The sequence below is a fragment of the Sparus aurata genome, chromosome 1 (assembly GCF_900880675.1).
Source record: "Sparus aurata chromosome 1, fSpaAur1.1, whole genome shotgun sequence".
Taxonomy (NCBI): domain Eukaryota; kingdom Metazoa; phylum Chordata; class Actinopteri; order Spariformes; family Sparidae; genus Sparus; species Sparus aurata.
The window spans coordinates 11,982,808-12,006,686 of record NC_044187.1 but is presented as its reverse complement, the minus strand read 5'-3'; the positions used below and the strand labels follow the sequence as shown (position 1 = coordinate 12,006,686).

The following is a 23,879-nucleotide window of genomic DNA, read 5'->3' as shown; positions in this document are numbered from 1 at the left end:
GAGGACGGTCAGCTCACCTCTCAGAGCCTCGCGCTGAATCACTGAGACTGATTTAGGGACCGTCATTAAATTACTTAGCATGAATATATTAATACAAAATAACTGCTGTTTTTTAGAATATCTTTCATGTCATGTGACCCAGTGACTCCAAACCAGCTGCAGATTGTATCAGTAAACTGGACGAGTAAGACACCTATTGTTATTGTATTTTAGTGCTTCCTCTATTTAATATGAATATTAATATGCAGAAATTATGATGAATTATGATGATAAATATTATGAATTATTTCTCAATAGCTTCCATGGCATGTGGCTCACTGACTTCTGAAATGCTCAGGATGTTAACATATTTTCAAGCAGCAATGTCAGCTTCTACACTATTTTGTCTCATGTCTTAGATTCTGATTCTGAAATTCTGAAAATGATTTTCTTTTCAAAAATCTCACGAGTAGGTGAGATTTAAAGGGTCATTTTTAAAAAAAAATTCCGGGGGGGGGGGGGGCATGCCCCCAGACCCCCCTAGTGTTGCTAGGTTATCAACTCAGAGCACAGCTGCTATAAAAAAAATTAGGGGAAACACTGTTCTAAGAATTTTGGACATGTGTGGTTTAAAATACAAGGCAAGAAATTATGACAAATAAATCACACACCTGGCGAAGGAAACTTGTTACTTGGGCCGATACACCGATGAAAAAAATCTCCCTATTTTTCACAACCCAATGTTGGCAAGTATGGTAGATATAGGAACAATAAAAAAAATACTATATAAATGCTTAAGTAGCTATAAGATAAAATATTGAGGTAGAAGAGAAGAGTAATTGTAGGAACAAGAAAAAAACAACTTAATTTGGTGTTTTGGGTTCATACTTTAAATTGATAAGAAGAAAATTATTTAACTATTTCAGGGTGAGGTCTGACTGTGGTGGAATTTCCAAAGTGGAAATTAGGACTTTCCGAGTCGCTCCTGAACGCAGCACAAGTCCTCGCCTCTCGTGCGGCTGTAAATAGGTCCTAATGCTCTCTGACGGTCGGGTGGCTGCACTGAGCTCCGTGTCAGGTTGCAGATTTCCTTGATTTCACACGGAGCACCTGCATTTTTTTTTTTTACGTCGTGTTGCAAACTCTGGATCAACGCAGCGTGTTTTTCTTTGACCCTTAAATCCACGTCTTCAGTATGCTTAAACCGGTTGGGATTATCAGGAAGTTTTCTGGATTTAAACGTGAGACATCTGTGTGGTCTCAACAATGTCGGGACAGTGAATTAAACTGTAGTCGTCTGTGTGGGCTGAAGTTAAACTGACCTGAAGCAGCCATGGAGAAGTTGCTTCAGGTCGCTCCGCACTCCCTGGCTCTGGTGCTGTCTCAGGCTTGCACAGGAGATAAAGAGGATTCCCCCTCATCATCGTCACTCTCACCATCACCATCATTATCATCAACACCACCGGCCGCGCTCTCAGTGAAGTTACAGCATCACACCGGCTACGAGGTTTTCGCTAGTTTCAAATCTGTCAACATGCAGCATTTCTGGAACAAGGCGCTGACACACGCTCTGTCCGAGATGTTCTTCCTCGGCTGGATAGATGAGTGTGTGCTGCTCATCCAGGGGAAAGAAGTCCACCTCCAGGTCCTCAGGAACGCGTGGAACCGACGCACCCTAAAACCACCACAGGGCTTCAACATCAAGTGCATAGGTGGGTTTGTTGTTGTTGTTGTTGTTGTTGTTGTTGTTGTTTCAGAAACACAGATGCATGCAGAGCCATGCTGTTACACTCAGCTGTGAACATGCACAGGCTGCCTTCCATACAGGGTGAGATCAAGACTTCTACTCAGGATTGTCATTTCAGTTTGCTGTTTTTCATTAGTTTTCTCCTTTCTTTGCATGGGAAAGGTTTAGCTTGCAGCATGGTCCAAAAAGACAGGCCCACCAAAGCAGACTCATCCACCAGTTGCAGAGAAACATTATTCAGATATTCAAAAGTAGCAGGGGACTGGAGTGTGACTGATGGTTGGTTGGCAGATAATATCAGCCAATATGGGCCAATCACAGATTGATATTGGCATATATGTTTTGAAACTGTAATGCAAATAAAGATCTTTGGGATAACTTAAATATCCCAAAGAAAGTTTACTGTTTCAGTGCACCGAGGTCATTTTGGACTGTAAAGTTCATTGTTAAAAGATAAATTCACCCAATGATGGAAATTCAGTCATTATCTACTGAGGCCCATGCTGATGGAAAGCTGGGTGAAGTTTTGTAGTCAACGAAACATTTCACTGCAAAACAATGTTGCAGCATTCTCCTAAACAACTGAGGTACATGGGGACTTGTTTTAAAATGTAAAAGTGCTACTGGCAAAAACAAAAAACTACAACGTGGTCCGGCATAATCCCAGTCTCTGGAAGCCCCAAGTTCCCAAGGAAAGTGTGTCTACTGGCCGATATATATTGAGTATTTGTTGGCAATAACATCTATTTAAACCTGGCAAATCTTTGCCTAGTCTGTCTGAACGATTTGAATGGATGACAAAATTAAAATAAATGTTAATCTCCCATGGGCCACATTTACTTGCATGCCACTGAAAAGCATTTCCTCAGGTGTTTGAGTCATAAAATCCAAGAGCAGAAAAAAAGAAACCGCAGAAGGGAAGCCTGAAATTGTTCTATACAGGTATTATGCACCCTAGTACCTGAAGGATCGACTGCGCTCAAGTAACAGGCAACCAAAAGTGGGAAAAACCCCTCGGCAACACTTGCTGACTAATGAGAGGTCTCTTATTCATTTCATCAATTGCCTACTGCAGGGTCCTCATCAAGATGATTTACAGAAGTACAGACCCATCTGCCAGCTTGTGAGCTTCCGTTTTAATCCTTAAATTTGGCATTACACCTGTTGCCATCTTGTTTTTCCGTTGTTTTTATTCTGCTTCTTTCATGCTGGTTTTAACACATCTTTAAGAGCCGACTGATATGCATATATGGATCCCCTTTTTTATTGTTTTATTTTTTTAAACTGGAAGTTAAAATAGTTTTCCCTGAGGTTTTATATGATATTGCGCACTCCCTCTGCAAGTCACGGCAATGGTTCATCTGGCAGATTGCACAAAACCGGTTGAAGCTGGTCTGATGAAAGGAGTTTTAGGCAGCATCTCACCTTTTAAACTTAGCTGCTTCATATCTTACTTACTCATTTAGATTTAGGAGCCAGGACTCAGGCCCAGTTTAACTCCAGTTTGACATTCCCACACTCATACTCATCTACTAATGACAAGGCTATAACTCATGTATGTGCTGGGACAGGTTTGAGGTACTATAAGCAAGTCTAACCACTGCGCCAATCATACTGCCTTCACAAGTTTCCCCCTGTGTGTGTGTGTGTGTGTGTGTGTGTGTGTGTGTGTGCGCGCACGAATGAGAGAGGTGTGCAGCATATCATGGTTCACCAAATTTATGTCTCTTTCACAATTGAGCCACAGTTCAGATTATCAGCTCCATCGGTGATCAGCATCAAACTGTAGCCGGTTAAAAGCAGAAAAGACTTTGTAGCAAGAAGAAAGAAATGATGAAGATATGGGAAACACAGTGACTCCGTGAATCGTTAGTTCAGCATGAATATTGTTGACGGACACCTTGAAACTAAGGGTGTCCAATATCTTTAAAGTTTACTTGATGCATTTGTCCTGCTATTTTGAAGGGATAAATTAGAACTGTTTAGAGCATGTTGTATAAGGAGTGCATGATGTTTGGTTGCACCAACCTGCATTTTATATTAACAATGGGTCCAATTAGTTTGTATAATGCCACGGTAACGCTTTCGAATCAGACTATACTATCTACTATATTATATTTAGTAGAACAAAACATTAAAATCTCTTACGCTTGTGTTAACTATAGACCTACTTACTACTTACAGCTCAAAACTTTTCTGTTATGCGATCACCAGCAGCTGCTTTTAGTGAAAAAGCTCTGGAAACCCTCTGTGCACTTCCTTACGAACAACAAACGGCAGGCATACAGGATGAATTTAGCAACTACGAGGTGAAGATGGCGGAGAATTTAGCAGCTTCCCTCTGGTGTTGGTGGAGACCAAACACGAAGCCAAAAAGAAAGTGAATATTGGACTCCTCAGGTGGTCAGAAATGGATCTCCAGATTAATGCATACGTAATTTAATGTCCCTATCAATTTAAAAAAGTCATAAAAAGTCATAATACCTCAAAGTGAAGCTCAAAAATTCAACTGTAGGAACAAGAAAAACATATTTTTGACAAAAGGCGGACTTGAAAGCTGCTTTAGTCAATATTTAAAAACAAAAACATTGGATTTCAATACTATGGGTAAGATATTACCAGTCATTTAGTGCATTTTGGCCTCTCTAAGGCAGCTCTGTCTTAATAAACAACGTTTGGAGGGGAAACCTTGTAGTCTGAACTGATGTTCAAGTATCTACAAATTATTTTTGCATAGCCAATCAACTAAACAAATCCAACTCCTGCACCGACTGATACTGTCCACACTTCTTTTTCAGTTTTTGTGTTTACTGAATGTTGAAGCACTTCTACACTGAGCTGCTACAGTGATTGAATTGGACTCAAAGCCTCAATACGTTCAGGTCTGTTTTAGTCCAAAAGTAAATCTTAAGATAGGTTGGGATTTTTGTATCAATGTTTTTGTGTCTCACTCTCTGTTGGTTAAAATGATGTATCTCCACTCACACTACTGAAGCAAACACCGATAAGCTGTGGAATGTTTGTCTTATGGCTAATAACTCACCAGACTCTATAATGCCAAAACCAACACGGCGTATATGCAGTTGGTTCAGATGAAGATTAGATTAAGTTTTTGCGTAATATAGATTGTTTTACTACCAAACTCATAATGTAGGATTTTTATTAACTTGGTGAAAAGTCAGACCGTGCATGTAACAGCACAGGGGCTTGTGTTTTTCATACTCAGTTCTGTGGCCACCACATTATTGAGCGGTATAATCAATCTTTAGTTTAATAGTAAGCTCATGGAGTTACATTTTAACCATTTTGGCCTCCTCGAGATCACCTGAAACAGAGCTAGCATGCAAAACTTTTCTATAAATCAGTTAGATAGTTTCTTCCCTTTAAGTAGAAGAATTGTAAACGTAGGTTTTGCTGTGGTTTGTTCTTTTAAAGAATGTTGTAGAGCGATAATAACTAAACACAGATGAAAACCACTGCAGAAGTCTGAGCTGCAAGTTGTGTGTGTCTCATTGTCTCAACTGAAGTGTCAAGAGTTTAAATGTGAGACAAGTTCAAACAGAGTTCAGACAAAACAGGCTATTCATAACCTCTGTGTGTAGAGGGTCAGCATTTGGTGCAATGTGTACAGCAAAATCATACGATGATATTGTCATTTAAATGCACATTAAAAGTATTTTTGTGGACATGCCGTGCACACAGGACTGTAGGAAGAAAACTCACACACAACACTTGTGGTACATGTTTGCTCAGACATTATTAAGGCTGTGGGAAAACAGGAAGGAATAACAATCTCCATCATTTAAAGATAATTAACAGGCAACACTAGATTATTGAGTCTTAAACGCTGAAGTCATATTGTTGTGAAATGCATTCTTGTCAGATTTTTGCACTTCCAGTGAATTTACTCATATGACTGCTACATGTTTCAATAATACGGTTTATCCCTCAAACTGCCTGAGAATGTTTGATTAGGGCTGAGAGCCAAAAAGTGGCTGGATTAATTCATTTAGACAAAAGTTGTGGATTTTCAGCTGTGTGGAAACAAAGTGTTTTTTTAAAACTGACAATTCAATCTGATTAACAGGAGGGACTTTGTATCCGTTAGCAGGCTTAAAACAATGGACTGGGAGGAGTGTGTGCCTTTTCAAGGAAGGAAAAGTGGAGCATTTGTTCAGGAAAACACTACTGCAGTGCATTCCCTGCTGTAGCGCAGGTCTCCATTGGAAGGAAAGGGAGGGTCCCAGTAGAGAATTGGGGGAAATGTTTTACACAGCAGACAGATTTGTTGCCGCTGAGCTTAACGTCAGACCAGGATGTGTTAAACTGGAATTCTATGACAACCAATTACTTTAAAGGGTGTTATGCAAAGTTTTTCAACCACAAAACAAACAGTTGGCTCGATCTTGTGACCAGCAACATATAGAGTGGATGCCATACCCAAGAACAGGTTTGCAAAAAGAAATCATTTTCCTTTACAAATAACAAAACTAACCAAAACCATGACAATCTGGAGGCCAAATTGAGCAAAAGAATGGGTGAAGGCTGGGCCATCCATGCAGTAGGACCCAGAACTTCCCAGAATCATAAACTAAAGTAACAAAAGCCACGAAAACATAACGACCCGCATCCTCAAAAGAAAACAAAAGACCAAGACAGAAACAGAGACAGGCTGTTGCTGTGGAAGACCTCCCTTAAATATAAGGCAGGGCCTAATCACCTGATTAGAGGGAAGAGTGCAAAGAAGAGGAGCAGTGAAAACATAGAAGGGGGGAGGAGGTAACAATTATGTCGAGTCAAAGTGTAGAAATTAAATGACTAGATGTGTGATTTATGACAAGAGTCAGAATAACAAACTTAAAATGCATTACATTTATGTTTAATACACTTTTATGTTCATGTCGAGGTTCCCCTTAACTTTAAACACATACGGTTTATGTGTAAGTCGGCACTTAATTTAACGACTCAACATGATAGAAAAACTTTGTATTAAATGTAAAAACTTTACAATGAACTTACATAATACAATTTGGTTGAAAATCTACATGTAATTAAAATACTTCAGGCCAACATTTCTGGCTTTTTTAGCATTTTTTCTCTTAATTCAGTGTCAGGCCTGGAGAGCTGAAATTGAAAATACATGTGTTGTCATAAATGATCCACTGGAGGGCAGACCACCGGCACAAAAGGTCCTGTTTGCAAAAGGAAGTAGGCTGAAGTTGTAACAGGCCTCAAAACCTTTATTGTACCACAGCTCAGGACTACTGTCTTAAACAGCAGGATAGTACCACCCCACTACTGGTATGTTCATCCGAACAGAATCATTAGTCTCTGTAGAAATAGTCTATTTGATAGATTGTGATAACATTTTGTACAGACATTTTATGGTACGTCATCGACCTCTATGTACTGTGTTGCAGAGATCTCTACTGAAGTTAGCATGCCAACAAGCCCGTCCTGTCCCTGAATAACACTATAATCCGATAGACCCAGTAGTTTCAGCCAGCAGATGTATAAGTGGCGAGTTTGCTACTTAGTCTAATAGGTAAACCTTGAACTCACAACATGTCAATAAGGAGATATTTCTTATATTGTTTTCCTCACTGAAAAGAAAAATACAACTGTACACCTTCTGGAATGAAGTTTTGCTCTTTTACCGAGCTAAGAGGAGCTTAACTGCCTCGTTCACTCATTGTAAAACAAACTTCATTCAAACTCTTTTTTCCACAACCACCTCTGGTTCGGTCTAAATGAATCCTCAATTCACAGAGTAAGATGTGAAAATGTTTCGCCTCAACACGCCGTTTTCTCGCTCCTCTGTCGCTTCACTTCTCCCCTGTCCCTGCCTGCTGTATCTTCTCGTCCCTGGAGTCACAGTCCCGGCTCGGGACTCCTATATACTGTATCTCCTGTCTTCAAAATGGCATCTGTCAGTCTCAGAGACAAGCGTCAGTCTCAGTCTGGGAGGCCGGTTGACAGAGCCCAGTGACTCCTCTTAGTCATCCGAGGTTGCGGTGTGGGCTCCACGGTTAGCTGAGCTTATTGCTGAAGGCAGCTAGTTGCTCCAGCCAAAGATAGCTACAGCAAATAGTAGCAACTCCAGCCCCATATAGTTTTAGAGCTGCCTTCAAGTTCTGGCCATTTATTGCAAATTACAAACTGTTAAACATCAACACATTAGCAATGCAAGCATGATAGCTGCTGCTAATAGCATTTAACTCAGAGCACAGCCTCGCTATGCCTAAGTAGGCCTACAGTTCCACAGAGCCATCTGTTAGATTAACAACCATGTGATTCAAAATAAATTGATCCAATCTTTTTGTCTGTAAGATGTAAGAAGATAATTAAAAAATGTCCATTTTAGTTTGCCATCTTTTCAAATTCAAACCGTTTTCAATTTGCTTGTGTTTTTATCCAAGTAATCAGTTAATCGACTTGTCGTTCCAACTCTGATCGCAGCATGATTTTACAGGGGATACCTAGCGAGAATTCAAATCTTCGTCGTCGCTTTGGATACATGTATTTTTCCACCAACAGGACATCCAGCTATTTTTCCCCATCCAGTTTGTGTAATTGTGCCTTAATGCTGTGGTGCACAAAGTGTTGAAGGATCTCGGTGTCTCAGCGGCGACGCAGGAGTATTTTCTGTCCGTATAACAGACGGTCAGTCCTCGTCTGTGTGGTGTCTGTCTGCTTCTATCTTGAGTAACTGGCTCTTTAAGGGAACAGCACTCAAAGGTAACAGCTATGAGATCATCGGCTTGCGTCGTCATGGCAACTAAGGCTGTTGCAGCACTACTGAGAAATAAAATGGCTGGCGTGGTGTCGCTCTCCCCCTCCTCCTCCTCCTCCTCACCCCTCCTTCCCTTCCTCTCCTCTTTCTCTTTCGTATCAGTGAACTGGAGCAGATTGGTTGTGACACCGTCCCCCTCCACCCCCTCCTCCACCCGTGCCCCGTCCTGCCCTCTCACTTTGCTCCTTATTCTGTCCCTCCAACCGTCCATTCACACTCCACACATGTGAGTCAGCAGCAGTCTGCAGCTTGCAGGAGCTGCCACTCCGGACACGATTAAAGTGATGCTTTGGGTTTTTTCTTCTTCCTTTGACAGCTCCACGCAGCGTAGTTACTGAATCAACCGGTGGAAAGCACTGATGAGGAAGACACAAATCAGCGCCTTTAAAAACAATTCCACTTGGTTGTGGCGCTGTCAGGTCCGTAGCTTTGGCCTAACAGTCAGGTGAGACACAGAAAGAGGAAGGATGGTGGCGTAAGGGGCCCCTCATCCTTCAAGATACAGAGCTAGGGTGAGGGAACCGGAGAGGAAGGAGGGTGAGGATAGAAATTCAGCCAAAGATTCGGAGCCGGAGCTATTCCCCGGACATCATCTGAGGGCTGAATATTTTTATTTTTTTCTTGCGTGTGTGTGTGTATGTGTTTCGAGCTGTTGATATTTGCTCTCCTCTCTGCCTTATGTATGTCCTCGATCTCTCTCTCCCTCTCCCTCTCTTGCATCCTCTCCTCCCCTCCCCTCAGCCTCAATCACCCAGACACAGACGCATGCATGCTCACGCAGAATCGCGCGCAGCAGGCGGATGCGCGCATACACACTCTCTCTCTCTCTCTCTCTCTCTCTCTCTCTCTCTCTCTTTTGCTCACTCTCTCTCTCTCCCGCTCTCACACACACACACACACACACACACACACACACACACATACACACGTACACATACACACACACACATACTCACACACCCTTCCTGGAGGTGCTGGGAGCAGCTGCAGCATTAGCGTTGAAAGAGATTTGCCGTTGACTGGAGTTTGCATCCCCCCCTGTTAATGAATGGATGCTACGGCGGTCGGCTCGGGAGCTTCATCCGTTGGATTGCGGGAAACGGTGGATATCTATTCTTGAATTTATTTATTTATTTCTATGCTCTCCATTTTTTTCTCCCCACCCTCTCCTGGTGTGCTGTTGTCGAAAGGACGATGGGGTCTTGTGCTTGATCGGATAAAGATGGAGGTGAACGTGGCGTCTCCGGTGCTTGGCATACTATTGAGGTTTCACTGCCCGTTAGGGTGAATGGAGCTTTTATTTCTGCTTTTTTTTAAGTGGGCTCTTTTGTTTTCCGGGGATCGGCCGAGCACTCCTGTGGTGAATTGAGCTATTGTCGAAGACTGGGCCTCTTAAGCTTTGAATCTTTGACTATCCATCCATCCCCTCCCTTCCTTCCCCTGCTACCTTCTACTCAAAAGGAACAAGCGGATTCCCAAAACCACCGCTGAAATCTCTCCTCACCGTCCTCCTTGCTTCCAATGCCCCATTTCCCTCATCTCTACCCCTGCCCCCCCACCTCTCTCCTGCTCCCTCCTCCCACATCAGAGCGGCTACGTAATGTGCCTCCCTACGCATGCAAATGGGGATGCTACAAATGGTGGCTGGGACTGATGCCGATGAAAGGGTGATGCCTCGCGCAATCACCTGCACCTCTGCCACCGCTGCCATCGCTCCAGATCAGCCTGGGAGAGCCCAGCAGCCGATGACAACCACCCACAGTGCGAACACGGTCGTTTGTAGCTTGCTCGTGGATGTAAATGAGACGTGTGTATGTGTGTGAAGGTGCACACTGGTTCCTGCCATGTCTGGTGTGTGATCGCTCTAGCGGGACGTTCTTACTGATGCGGGGGAGGCACTGAGCCTGAGGTTGGTCGACCTCCCCCTGCACACCCCCCTACCCCACCTCCCTCTTTCCTTCCCCTTTCTCCCCCTTCCGCCCCTTCACCTTATCCCAGAAGCCCCCAGGGGTGAAGGCCACCTGGTAAAGGGGTCACGATGAAGAAGAACCGCAGCAGCAATCTGCGGCGGGCCTGGCCCAGCTCGGAGCTTAGCGAACGCCCGCTGGAGCACAATCTCTCCCGTAGCGAGAAAGACATCCGTGTGCAGAAGCAGCATCTTCCTCCCCCTCCTCCCCCTCATTTCTCTCCGTCCCCGCCAAGTTATCGTGCGCCAGGTGAGTCTGACACTCCCACCAACAGAAGCTCCACCCTCACTCTACGCAGAAATACTCGGGGTTAGCAAAGACACAGTTTGGATTTGGGGGCAAAGGGCAGAGTTCAATGTGGAAAATATTTTCATGTTATCAAGTAGGAAATGTTGATTACTTTGCGTTTTTAAAATTATTTCTCTAATGTATGAAATGAGGTCGAGTAGAAATAGAAAAAGAGAAACATTCTGAATTATTTAATCAAAGGCTTTCTCTTGTCTTTTTGCCTTTTTTTTTTTATTCATTCAACCTCCAAAATCTGTTACTTTACTGCTTCGTGATATATTTTCACATATCATACTTATTCACTGACAAGTATTCAAAAATATTGACAAAACTGAAAAATATACATTAATCAGTTTAGTTAGATTTTGATTGATATTTTCCTAAATACCCAAAAGTTCAGATTTTGCGGGATACATTGGTTGCATCACCTTCTGCCAAATGTTGTGACGGATTCATTTTTTGTGTTTGTTGAAAAAGCAGTATCAAATATCTGATGTTCCTACCAAGAGAATCTAATCCTTTCAGCCCCTTTTTCTATAAATATTTATTTATTTTCATGTTTTATTGTAAGATGCGAAAACATAAATACTACAACCTTACTACCACCCCGCTCAGAGATTTACCCTGTGTATATCTTACCAAAAAATACTATAAAAGCAAAAGACAGGCTGAATTTTTCCTCTTCTATTTTTTTACAACTCACTGGCACATCCAGCTTTTCTCATGTTTACTGAAAACGGAGCAAAGCCTTCTAAAGCCACATAAAGCTTAAGGGGCTGTGATACTAAGCAGAGATAACGTCATCGGTGTTGCTTAGCTGACCATTCAGCTGAGTGTGGTGAGGAGGCAGGGCCCTGCACGGTGCTCAGCTAAGCTAAAGGAGTGTGGACAGCAAATGCTAGCATAACTTTAAAACTGTCATCAATAAGGAAACATTCATTCTGTTGGTGATATATAATGTTGGGTTGGAAATGAAATATGGTGGCTGTGATGATATATTTTTCAGCATCGTGTGGTGTGATTCTCTATCGATCATCAGATTTAGGTCAGAGGACAGGGTCAGCTTCAGCACAGATGCTGCAGCGATGGATTCAGTGTGTTGCTTTACGACCTTTCGGCAGGGCAGATGTTTGCTCTCGGAGGGGCTTGAAGCCGGGCCGTCTGGTTGTGGGATGATCTCACTACTCACTATTGCTGACAGCAAAGCCAGCTTAATTCAACAAAGGCAACAGAGAATTTCTGTGTGTAAGCTCTCAATGTGGTGCTAAAGTGAGCTACATTTTGTTAAATTTCAAACACGGTTGGTTTTGACATTCTGAAGGGTTGTGTAAGCTTCCTTTTCTGTTAGCGAGATGAATTGAATAATGAGGCTGCAAAGACTCAGGTGATCTCACGCTACGGTTGCTGCAGCAGCTGCCTCACTTTGCTAGCCTACGAGAAACAGGAGGAATGAGAGGCTAAAGGAAGCACAGAGGGGAGGGGTGGAGCTGTTCCAGGCAGCATGCAAACTGCTGCTGTTTGACCATTACATCATAGCTTCACACGCTGCGCCTGCTGTTCATTCATGATCTCACAGTTGTGCTTGTGCCTCCTCCTCCTCCTCCTACTCCTCCTGCAGGTGACGTGTCTCCGATCAGTATGTCGCCTATCAGCCAGTCACAGTTCATCCCGCTGGGGGAGATCTTGTGCCTGGCCATCTCTGCTATGAACTCTGCCCACAAGCCTGTCAACCAGGAGGCTCTGGTGGAGCACCTCACTGCCAGCTTCCCAGGTAGGCTCCTCTGACCTCCTTCTTAAAATGGGACAGCACTAAAAGCATGCAGAAAGTGATTTCTGAATACATTATTTGACATATGTAGCTATAAAATTAGAAGTTACTGTAAATACTAAGGTTGAAGTGGTTTTTATGTACATGCATGCTTGTGCCATACCTTATTGTCTCCTGATTTTTTTAAAGCTTATTAACATTCTGTTGCTAATTTCTAAATCTAAAATAGAGGCCAGGTTCAAAGAGCAAAGTAATCATATATGAAGGCTTTAAACATATATTGATTTCCCCTTAGGTACATTCTATTGATTAACTGAGGATTGAGACATGTCATTATGTAAACTCATCATCACAATGTTTTAACGGGAATAGATTTGAAACAATTAGTCAATAGACCATAATGACAGGGCTGCCATTTTCCTCTGATGTCAGGATTAGGGACCTTTAAAACATAGCGAATCTGTCAAATTATCATCATTTCACCACTTTCTTATTGATCCGCTAATGAATGAATTGGCGGAGAGTAAAAAACAAGAGAGACATCGGGCCATATTTCAAGGTAATCAATCTATTTGATAACCCATTTGTTAATGTTAGCATTCAACCACATCCTAGCTAACATTATCATTTGATTACATCCAGTGCATTTCCCTTAGAGGTTTAAATAAAGACGTCCACGATGTCAGTTGATATTTTTCAATTCGCAGTGTGCAACACTATCAAACAGTATTGTTAGCTCGGAAGTGGTTGAATGCTAATGTTAGTTGTTGTCCAATGGAAGATAACTGGTGAATATGTTGCATTAAAATATAAAATATATCCTGATGTCCCTTTGGATTTTCATAGTCACTTGTTTTACTTGGCAACTTGTCAGATTACCTATGTTTTATCCATCTTGCAACCTGGAACACACCAGACTGACATTTAAGCTTCCCACTCTGCAATGTCATAAGAAATTGGCAGTCATGTGAATATGGTCTATCAAGGGATAAGTCGATCGACCAGAAATCAATCAGCAATGTTACTTTTAACAATTTTTTGATTAATCAATTTAAAGTCATTTTTAATGCAAAAATGTTGCACAAATAGTAGTGGCAGTTTTTCATTTGCTGCGTTTTTGTCATATATGTGAAAATAAACAGAACATCTTTGATTTGAAGATTTGAAGATTTGAAGATGTCACATTGGACTGAGGGAAATTATGGAAGACTTGATTGTTATTTTCTGACAAACTTGAATATTAAATCTACAATTACTCCAAAATCCTGCCTAAAATTGACTAGAACACAGCATCTTCAGCTCCCTGGCCCATCCTCCTCTACTATATATATATATATATATATATATATATATATATATATATATATATATATATATATATATATATATATATAAAAAATGTGACACTTTCTGAATATGTGTGGAGTAATGACAAAAACCTCAACCAGTTGTTATTATCTTAAAAAAAACAAAAAAAAAAACAGACCAGTCTTACTGCAATTGTTGAACTTGGATACAATGACACAATGCAGGAAGCACATTTTATGTTGTTGAAAATTATTATCGGAATTTTGTCTTATCCTCCTTAAGAAACAATAGTTTTAGTAGCAATACTCACCGTATGTGCAAAAACATAGATTTCTCATGTTTTTTTAACACTATTATCTATTTCTACCGACTACAAATTGCCGCCATGTTTTTTTTATTTTGATACCTCCAGTCTTTTAGTAGCATATTATATTTTCTTCTTACTTACATGTATAAAACAGTTAAATCCAGCTTTACTTGTTATGTTGATGAAACAAGTCTAAAATGCAACAAACTCAAGGTTTAAAAGGTTTAACTGCAGTGTAACCAGATTGTTAGTCAAATTTAATGGGAAGCATTAAATCATCTTTACCTCCATACAATGGCAGAGTGGAAGGGAGTTGAACTTATACGTTGCATCATGTCTGTGTAAAAAAAAACTAACACTGGGGTGATGTAATGTCAGGCAACACGACGCCTCGCTAGACAAAGGTTATGAATGGTGCTGTTCAAAATGAACTACATTTAATGTTGATTTGGTCATTCATATAAGATGACTGATAGCACTTTGTATCCTGATTAAAAATCTTCAGGGGTCATCAGGAAATTGGAGTGTTGAGTTTGTTAAGTACTATTTGTTTTTACATACAGATTCAATCTTAGATTGTATTATGGTATCTGTATTGTAGTATACATAGAAGTCATACAAGGATTTTAAAATGCATTTGGATTTGTGTGAACTGAGGAATGATACTTAAAAATACAAACATTTGTAATTTGTAAAAATGATAAAAATAGAAGAAAACATTTAAATATACAGCTGTTAGAATCCTGATATACCCACCAGTCTGTTCAAATGAATGTTGTGTGGTAGATTAAAGCCAATATTGGTTACACTTTATTATAAGCATCATTTATAAAGGGTACATTTATAGTTAATTGAGCTCTATTTGGTATTTTATTGTTAACAATTAAATTCTCTATAAATCATTAAGTAAGGAATTGTAAAGGCTTTTAAACATCATTTGCAATATTAAAAATGGCTTAGTAAATGGTTTACCAAAACATGATGTTAATTGTTAACAGGGGAAAAACTATTAACAGAAGTTTATCTACCATTTATTAATGATGGTTATTATAAAGATACTGAATATGTCAAGATGAATTTCAGAGAAATGCGAATAACACGCTGTACAGTAAATCCACAATAGGGCCGGGCAATATGGTCTTAAAAATAATTGAGACTGAGATATGTTTAGGTTTTATTGCAGATATAAATCTCTCTATATTTTGAAATCTTCTCAACAGCACATAGATGCTCGACTAGTCAACCAAATCAAATATCTTAATATTTTTGGGTTAGACGAAATACCTCAGCATCCATGTGGATGCCTTATTGTCTCCTGATTTTGGATGTACTAGTGGATAAGTATCAGAAAAGGTAAAGCAGTCTGGTAGGTGCCAACAATGACATCACTTCACTGTGATGTAGCCTTTAAAACCAGGAAAAGATGACACATTATAGCGATATCCAAACATCTATGAAAAGTTTGAAGGAAAGATGCAGAATATATGCACTGTGTTACTTTGTAGTTTAAATGGTGCTTCAGTTTATTTGGTCAATACAATATTCAACAAGATGTCCTGTGTTTGAACAATTTGAATATAAATTACAATTCTAACTGACATTTATGATCTCTGCTCAAACGTTGTCCCATCTGTGTTTCCTGCAGGCGTGCCTACACCCAGCTCAGAAGTTCTGCGACATACCCTGAACATGCTGGTGCGAGAGAGGAAGATCTACCCAACTCCAGAGGGCTACTTCATTGTCACCCCCCAGACCTACTTTATCACTCCCTCCCTTATCAGAACCAACAACAAGTGGTATCACCTGGACGATCGGCTGCAAGAGCGCCAACCGCAACAGTCACAGCAACAGCAGCAGCAGCAGCAGCAGCAACAACAACAGCAACAACAACAACAGCAGCAGCAGCAACCTCAGCAATGCACTTCGCCTCAGTCTGGCAATGTCACACCATCCACACCTGGCTGTTTGAGAGAGAGGCCTCCTCGCAAGAATCACAATGACTCATACAACTCCTATCGCGAAGACTCGTCCAGACTTCATACTTCTGCGCTCCAAAGTAAGTCACCAAAGGAGCACAGGGGAGATTCTTATCAAAGTAAGCCGCCCAAGGATCACAACAGCGGGGAACCTCCACCAAGCACGTCAGCCAAGGAGCACCGAGGAGAACCGCCATCATACCCTTATCCCCCTCCTCCCACTTCCCCTCCTGTACAGCAATCTCCGCCTCAAGATCCCGCTGATAAGAGCAAAAGCATCACTTCTTTTCCTTATAAAACTGACACTCTGACCAAAAAGAAAGAAGGAAGTGGTGGTGGCGGAAGTGGCGAGAAGCAATCCAAAAGGTTCGGTCTCAGGCTCTTCAGGCTGAGTTTCAAGAAGGACAAAATGAGGCAGCTGGCCACCTTCTCAGCCCAGTTCCCCCCAGAGGAATGGCCTCTTCGTGACGAGGAAGTGCCAACCACGCCCATTCCCCGGGAGGTGGAGATGGAGATAATCCGCCGTATAAACCCAGACCTAACAGTGGAGAATGTGGCAAGGCACACAGCTGTGATGAAGAGGCTGGAGGAAGAGCGTACGCAGAAGAACAAGGCGGGGTCTTCGGCCCAGCACAGTGCACGCAGCAGGAGGGGGAGAGGACACCGGAGGGCGCCACATGGTAAGTCCCGCTCTCACAGCAAGCCCAGAACTTCAAGGGGAGACCCATCTGAGGGTTCAAACTGGGACCTTTTGTTCATGGAACGGGATTACCGCTTCTTTAGCCACTCGTTAGTTCGCTCACCTCGGGAGGCCATGTACACCTTGGAACGCAGGCGAAGTGGAGGCGCAACATACTTGGTCCATAGTAACCCCAACATTACGGAATCGTACTGCCCAGTTACCCCTGAGTGGGACGTGTCTGGGGAGCTAGCCAAGAGACGGACAGAAATGCCCTTCCCTGAGCCATCGCGTGGGACTTGCCAGTCCAGAGTGCAAAGAAGTCACAGTCATAATCAGGACAGGAAGTCGCGTCATGAAAGGTCTGATCAAGCTAAGGAACGCTCTCGATCCATGGATAACTCCCTTAAAGGCCCATCGCTGGGGGCGCCAGAAGACTTTGAACCCAGTCTGGAGGAGCGTAGTCATTACTACACTGATGACGGCACCCTGCGCGCCACGCAGAAGTCCTCCCACTACTCAAGGATCATGTTCTCTGCTGCTAAGTTCCACTCTGATTTTAATGTGCCTGATTTGGGGAAAGGAAGTTTGGATGAGTCAAGGATCCGGAGTACGATGGAGAGGAACAAAAGCAGAGACAGCTTGCCAACGTACAATGAGCTAATGGGACTTTCTCCTAAGCCCTCAACAGATGAGTACTTCCAGTGCAATACGTCAAATGAAACAATCCTAACTGCCCCTTCGCCTCAGGCAAAATCAGAATATGACACATTAACCTCATCAGGGGGACTCCGAAAGGGCTCTCCGGCTGACCGCCAAACGCCTCACCTCACCTCTCCTCACACGATGGAGTACAAAGAGGAATTGTCGGCAGCAAAGGGACAGAATGGCTCAGTGCGACTGACGCCAAGCCAGACGCCGGAGCCAGTGCAAAATGCCCGTTTGACGCCACACCAACACAATGTAGATCCTGGAGGGGGAGGCGGCGGTATGGTGATCAAGAGGAAAGAGATCTTCAGCAAGGACACTTTGTTCAAACCTCCACACAATGCCTTGTCCACAGGCTACGTGGACAGCAGCTACACCAAGTCTGGCACATTGCGGAAAGCCTCACATGCCAAATCAACAGAGGCCCTAGACAATCCTGAGCCCCAGCAGCCTTCCAATTCAGCCACTTCCTCAGCGTCACCTGCAGTTTTACAGGGCTGCTTAGAGCCAACAGTCCCCTCCGCCTCCTTTGACTATTATAATGTATCAGACGATGAGGAAGAGGAAGAGGCAGAGGAGGACTCGCACAAAGAGTTGGCAAAGGCTGAGGACAACAAAGACCACGGGGAAGGGGGTGGTAATGGTGGAGGCAGTGGTGGTGGTGGGGAGGGAACCATGCAGTGGCTTCTTGAGCGGGAGAAGGATCATGATCTGCAGCGCAAACTGGAGACCAATCTGACCTTACTCAGCCCCAAGGAGACGGAGAACAGCAGCAGCCAGAAGTCGGCCCACTCTGCCCGTTTGGACAGCATGGACAGCAGCAGTGTCACAGTGGACAGTGGATTCAACTCCCCCAGGTATGTGCTAAAATGAACTGTAAATGCATATTACAATCAACCACTACTCAAATCAGCACGGTGGGACCTCAAATATCCTGATATGTCCGGTTTGCTGTCAAACCAGTCTGCAAAGATAGAATTCCAGACTTAAGGTCAACTTACTAGCCTATTTGGAACTTTGGCTGCATTTCACAGCTTTCTTCAGTGGATGCAGATAGCTCAGTTGTCATCATGTGACTTAAAGGGCAACTCCATCCATTTTACACATGGAGGTTTTTTAATAGGCTTTTTGGATCACCACTGCATGAACGAAAAAAGGTTGTAAAATGCAATTTTTTGATCCAGACAAAGCTTCATGTAATCACATGAATTGTCTCCAGTGATGTCACTCAGTGGATAAGTTACATTGTGGGTAATGTAGGCACCAGGTTTTTAAAAGGAAGAAAAATATGTGGAATAAAACGCAATATCTCTGTACTGATTTTGATCATCATTATTTTCACTGTACAGTGTCCCACAGTGTTAGAGGAATGCAATTTAGCCACTCAGTGACATCACTGGAGGCAATTGATCAGATTACATGCAGTTTCCTCTGGAGCCACAAAAGGGTTTATACTACTTTTTTCAAATAGCAACACTCTCCAAGACCTGTTGTAAACACTTTTTATCTATACTCAGTGGCCACTTTATTAGGTACACTTGTACAATATATCTAATCTGATACAACAGCGCTGCCACAAATTCCAAGAAAATCACAATATGTTTACTACTGACTTTGGATTCAATAGACTGCTCAGGTGTACCTAATAAAGTTATCAATAAAGTGTATATCTAGTGTATATGTATAGGTTTTTGATATTTTCGAAGCAGGTTTGAGTTCCAATTCGGTTTTATTTAATCAGATAAAATGTTGGTTAAAAAGTGAGAAGGACCAGTTTCCTGCTTTTAAAACAGTCCCGTCAATTTTCTGAGAGAGGAATCCACCAGAGAAAAATGAGGATTCAAAGAGGTGTGCAGCATTGTTATGCTCATACTGTGAGGTTAGTTTCTATACTCTCACTTTTTATGCAAATTTTTTTTTTTTTCCCAGATTATATCGCAAAAAATAAAGCACTACCGCCAGATTATTGCTAAACAATCGATACCTTTATAGCATTCCAGTAGGTCAGTTGGTGTGTGAATAACTAGAATGGTATTTTAAGCAGCCTGGTTCTCACATGTGTGACCCTACAGTGTCACTGTTGTAATTCCTTCATCTTGATGGCAACAAATGGCTCACTAACCTATAAAATATTCATTAAACATTGTTACTAAGATCATTTAATTATTTCTCAACTCTTAAAATTGTAAAGGCTTGTACGTAGCCTAAATTTGCTTGAATCAATATTTATGCAAAAATGTGTGTATTTTTATGCCAAAGGGAAAAAAAAGAAGTTGCTTCCTTTTATTCCTATCATTCATCAGCTTTCCCCCCCAATGAGCAAAATACACTTGAAAATTTGCATTTGTATTTTAGTGGTATTCCTCATTCTGGCCAAGCACCACTCATATTATACACAAGGGGTGGGCAATCTAGTCAAAAGGTAGTTTCACAATCTATCTTACCACAATCATGCTCCATGATCTAACTTGCAATCTTTTATAGTCAATTTTAAAAATGCTTTATAGACTTTAACCAGGTCTCTCTTTGTACTATAAACAAACAATATTGCCTTAAAGATAGTTCTTTATAGCCACAAGCACCTCATCTGCCATGTTGCTATAGCTTTAACTCAAGTTGCATCATTTACAATACGTCACCCAAGGAAGAGCCACATGAAGTAATTCATCCAGTCATCCGTCTAGCCGGCTACATCACTCCATTGGCTTGTTCACGCAGCAGATCTGCTGGTCAATTCGGTTATATTAAGTTTGGAAACAGAATTAAGAGGACATCAATGTCAGCATACATGAAATTCAGAGATTTGTTTTGAAACATTATACAGGTTAGAAAATAATTGTTGAAAATACAATTATGGAGTTATATCTTTAAACTGTTCATCATCATTTGTTTACCATTTTGATACCTATAAACTTAGCAATTTAATTAGTCATTTAAATTTAGCTGGATGGTAAATAACACATCTTTCTGTGGTAATCAGAGCACATTAATTATTGCTTTACATGGACTTTAAAGACCACGATATTTACAATTCACCTAGAAAGTAGATTGTGGATGCCTTCAAGATCAATCACAATCTAAAACTGCCAGATTGCCCATCCCTAGTACACACAATGTGAAATCTTTTATTTTAAGTCATAGTGTATTTTGAAACCAAACACTTTATGTTGTCTCCTGTGCAGGACGCGTGAAAGCCTTGCATCCAACACATCCAGCATAGTGGAAAGCAATAGACGGCAGAATCCAGCGCTGAGCCCCGGCCACATTGGCACCAGTAGTATCGGACTGCCATTCAGCTTTCGCGCCATCCCAGAACCCCCCACCACGCAGCCTGAGAAACTCCAGAAGTCATCAAACTGCCTGGCCTCCATCACCAGCGTCTGACAGGCAGCACAGACTGAGACCGTGAAGGTGGTGGAGGAGAGAGGGAGCGAGGTGTTTTCACCATTTTGACCCTCGCTTTCCTCAACCGATACACACACACACATACACATGAACACACATCTTCAGACTCCTGAGAATCCATTTTACTGGGACTGTTACAAAAACAGGCATGGCTTCAAGAGACTGTTCCCACAGCTTCAAGAACTTTACTGCAAAAAAGAGAAGAAAAACTACAGAATATCAAGACCACAGGAGGTGAAGAAACCTAACTGAAGTACTTTGATTTTGGTGACATGGACTCTAGTTTGGCTTATATCAAGATTCTTGACTATTGGTATTGGAAAGTAGTAGACTATAGGATTCAAGTTACATTTGGAAATATCGAAAACTTTTTATAATACTTAACAATACATGTCCAATTAAATGTTCTCCTTCCTGAAATAGTTCTTCAGGACGATTCAATGTATCAGCACAATGTCGAGACAATAAAAGTTGATCCTGAGAACAACGAATGAAAGATATAAAAAACATAAATCAGCTCAGATTTGTGTACCGCAATGCAAATGATGTATGTATACTCGATACTTTTGATATCCTAATTATTATAATGGTGGTATTAAAGATGCTATGTGACCAAAAAATTATGTTTGGACAAAATGAGCTGCACCACATTTACATTATAGAACATCAGAGACACATCTAACAATCTAAACACAAGGTACATTTAATGTCAGATCTGGAGCTTTCAATCATCATAACATTCTTCAGCAGATGGATTTTGCCACGTCAAGGAATTGCTATATGTCCACTTGTCAGTAACGGATAAGTTTACCCAAAAATTTAAATTATCGTTATCTACTCATGCAGCATTCTCCTTAACAACTGAGGTAGATGGCAACTTGTTTTAAAACAAAAAATAGCTCCATAAAGCTCGTCTGGTGTAATGCAAGTCTACGGAAGCCCTCAGATCCCAAATTGATTTGAAAAGATATTATTTACACCAAGTATTACAGACGACATGTTGTATGGAGCCATTTTATGTTTGTATTTTTTTAAGTTTACATCCTTATTGACCTCAGTTAATGCTGCAACACTGTTTTGCTGTGATGCTCCAGTGATGAACAATATTTTCCTAAATTTCCATCAGCTTGAGGGTGAGTAGACAACGACTGAATTTTCATTTTAGGATAAACTATATCTTTGAATTGTTGTGTCTGCTACTTCTTCAAAGGAAAGTCAAAAATGTACTCTCTGGAGCCTAAAGAGGGGTATGACTATACAAATGTTGGCTTTATGTTGGAAAATCTGGGCTGTTGCTTCCCTCATATTTCTGGTTTTTCACTTTCCATGGTGCATTGTGGGAACTGTATGCAGATTGAGTAGAACATATAACCAGGGACTCTGCAGTCATGGATGTTAGAAAGACTTTAAATGGTCAGTTCTTCAAGAATGGAATTTTATATTTTCAGGAGAAAATTGTTCCTAATGATAATTCTGATTATCAACAGTTGATAAATTGTCAACTCAACATATTAATCAGAAATTATCTTGATTATTGAAAGTCACTTTGGAGCAAATACAGCTCACTTGTTTTAGATTCTCAAATGTCAGACTGGTAACACAACCATCATTAATAAATGGTACATTTATAGTTATTTTATTGTCATGTTATTGTTAACAAACAATGAAATGCTTTATAAACCATTTATCAAGCAATTGTGAATGATAAAGATATAACTGTGCTGATGTTTATTAACATTTACAGTTGCTTAATAAATAGTTTATAAATTATTTCATTGTTTAACAGTGAAATAACTATTAACTAAAATGTAATTGACTAAAAATATACCATTATTAATGGTGGTTATTATAATCAACAGACCATACAATCAATGAAAACAATAATCAGTAGTTTCACTGATAATGAAAATAACCACTACCTGCAGTCCTGCACATGGTGCACTGTGACAAATGTAGGCAGGATGAGCAGACCTTGACACTACAACTACAGTAACAACAACATTTCATACTCTATTCTGTTTTCATTTTCTATTGTTGCTTGCGAAATTAGTTTTTCATGAACTGTTGGCAGTAGTGTTTGTGCTTTATTTAGAGTAACCAGGATATTATATCTAGAAAGTTATCATTTTAGAGCTGAAATGGTTAGATGATTGACAGAAAATTAATCAGCAATGGTTTTATAATCACTGAATAGTTGTGAGTCACTTCTCAAGCAAAAATGCCACAAATTTCCTCGTTTCAGCATCTGAAATGTGATAATTCGCTGCTTTTCTTTGTCTTACAAGTAAGTAAACTGAACATCTTTGGGGGGTTTTTTTGACTGACTAGAGAAGATATGATCTTGGGCACATTTTGATTTTTGTTTTTCCTCCTCCAGTGTTTATAGACAAAACACTGAATGAATGAATCGTAAAAACAACCAGCAGATTATCTGACAATGAACATACCTCCATCAAGGCCCAACAGTCCCCTTTTTGTATTCACTCATATATCAGCCACCTAAATATGCCTGATTTCTTTCACCAAGATCCATGCATCATTCCCAGACAAAAAAAAAAAAGAAAAAAAATGCCCTGTCTCATTATATTAAAGACAGTGAGTAAAAATGATTGGATCCATCCTATAGGGTGAAAACATATCCTCCTCGGAGGCGGAGGTAATAATGTTAACTGTAGTACTAAAAAATGTGGTAATTTTTTAAGTGCAAGTCCAGGAAAATATTGATTTGTCACTGGATATGTCCTTTTTTCTTCTAAAGTTGCTGCACTTAACTTAAGGCACAACATTTTTTTTTTAAACCTCTTTTAGTTTTCAGGGCTTGTTCATGAGTTAACCTGTTAAGCCTGAGCGGAGCCCAATTGGGCAATTTTTTGAGCACTTATGGTATCATATAAGTAAAATATATAGTTTGGTACCTACACTGTAGGGGTACAGGTGGTGTCAAAATGGCACTA

The 23,879-nt window shown here is 41.0% G+C and overlaps 1 protein-coding gene across 2 annotated transcripts; it reads left to right on the top strand.

Annotated features, from left to right (window-relative positions):
• The first annotated feature begins 1,044 nt into the window (after positions 1-1,044).
• Positions 1,045-22,109, top strand: stox2a (storkhead box 2a). 2 transcript variants are annotated; one of them, XM_030413720.1, is made up of 4 exons: positions 1,045-1,691; positions 12,393-12,545; positions 15,803-18,377; positions 20,703-22,109. In XM_030413720.1, the coding sequence occupies exons 1-4, from the start codon at positions 1,313-1,315 to the stop codon at positions 20,902-20,904; spliced, it is 3,309 nt and encodes a 1,102-aa protein (XP_030269580.1). In that variant the 5' UTR covers positions 1,045-1,312; the 3' UTR covers positions 20,905-22,109. The 2 variants fall into 2 exon arrangements, with proteins under 2 accessions (XP_030269580.1, XP_030269584.1); XM_030413724.1 differs by lacking the exon at positions 1,045-1,691 and adding an exon at positions 9,379-10,735.
• Positions 22,110-23,879: the final 1,770 nt, after the last annotated feature.